The sequence below is a fragment of the Seriola lalandi genome, unplaced genomic scaffold (assembly GCF_002814215.2).
Source record: "Seriola lalandi dorsalis isolate HSWRI2012SDOR001 ecotype SW California unplaced genomic scaffold, Sedor1 jcf7180001974979, whole genome shotgun sequence".
NCBI lineage: Eukaryota > Metazoa > Chordata > Actinopteri > Carangiformes > Carangidae > Seriola > Seriola lalandi.
Genome location: NW_019445645.1, coordinates 1 through 1,567, shown reverse-complemented (window position 1 = coordinate 1,567; position 1,567 = coordinate 1). Strand labels below are relative to the sequence as shown.

General features: G+C 49.1%; 1 protein-coding gene across 1 annotated transcript; it reads right to left on the bottom strand.

Annotated features, from left to right (window-relative positions):
* Nucleotides 1-6: 6 nt before the first annotated feature.
* Nucleotides 7-1,332, bottom strand: LOC111654929 (uncharacterized; the record flags this gene model as incomplete). Its single annotated transcript, XM_023406112.2, has 4 exons — nucleotides 1,155-1,332; nucleotides 853-1,075; nucleotides 669-773; nucleotides 7-125 (listed from the first exon to the last, which is right to left on the bottom strand). Coding segments are annotated over exons 1-4 (550 nt in total), but the record flags the coding sequence as incomplete, so codon positions are not given.
* Nucleotides 1,333-1,567: the final 235 nt, after the last annotated feature.

The window sequence follows — 1,567 nt, the reverse complement described above, 5'->3', positions numbered from 1 at the left end:
TGATGACACTGACCGTGTTGAAGATCTGTAAACCGTCATGGCCGCCTGAGACAAAGATGCGTCCGTCAAACACCGTCACACCTGCAGCGCTGCGACTGGCGCTCATCTCCGTCACCACCGTCCACCTGGACACCAGCAGCAGGTAGAAGATCAATATCGTCAACAAGTAAACAGGTAAACAACAACACGTCTTCTCTCTTTAACATCTTTAAGGGATTATTAAGTTTTTTAGGTCTTAATTAAAAGACTGTTTTCATGATTGTTTGGACATTTTTAAGGATTTTTTTTACTCTCTACTTAAATTTATTAAAAATGTCTTAATATCACAGGTGCTAATGCCAGCAAACAAATGGTCTCCATGGAAACTTTAGATGTAAATGATGATGTAAATGCCTTGAGGTTTTCCCTTAACTAAGGAAACATTTTAAGAGATTCTGTGCAACAACCTTAAGTACCTCCCTCTTAAGGTCTTTAACCACTCACACCCTAATGACACCACGATGAGTCAACCTCATTGTTTACATCATGTTCACTCGTTTGCTCTGGTAACGAGCAGCGACTCGTCACACCTGATGCCGCCCCAGGTGAGGGGGCAGTAACACAGGTAAGTCATGTACTGACACAGAGACCTGGTCCTGGGCTGATCCGGATCACTGATGTTTGATCACCTGTCGGTCTCTGGAGAGTAACACTCCACTGAGTTCAGAGATGACTTCCCGTCGTAGCCGCCGCACACGTAGATATGTCCGTCAATCACGACCGTTCCCATGGCGCTGTTGACGACAGCATGTTTTATTACTTTTCAGGACCAGTGCATCAGTACTGATCACTATTGATAAGTATTGATCACACCTGCGCTGGCTGTTCATGCTTGACACCCGTGTCCAGCTGTCTGTCTCTGGGTTGTAAACCTCCACCGTGCTCAGCCGTGATTGGCCATCATATCCACCGATGGCGTACAGCAGCCCGTTAATGACGGCCACGCCCACTCTGCTGCGAGCCGTCCTCATTGGCTGACAGCGCTCCCAGAAGTTCCCGATCGGATCGAAAACTTCGACTACGTTTAATGAGTCACCTGGAGGAGAAAACACACCATCAGCTGATCACCCTGAGCACAGATGAGAGAGGACGACACCGACAGGTGAGCGGTGTACCTGAGCTGTTGAGCCCTCCCACAGCGTAGATGAGACCTGTGATGGACGTGCAGCACCTCTGTCTGGTCTTAAAAGTGGGCAGGTGCGGACGCCGCTCTGGCATCAGGTGGAAATCTTTGGCTTCATCCACGAGATCTCTGACAGGAAACAAGAGAGTCTCACAACTTCAACATGAAAATACATGAGGACACATGAAGACACACAAGGACACACGAAGACACACGAGGACACACGAGGACACACGAGGACACACGAGGACACACGAGGACACACAAGGACACACGAAGACACACGAGGACACACGAGGGCACATGAGGACACATGAGGACACATGAGGACACACGAAGACACACGAGGACACACGAGGACACACGAGGACACACGAGGACACACGAAGACACATGAGGACACAC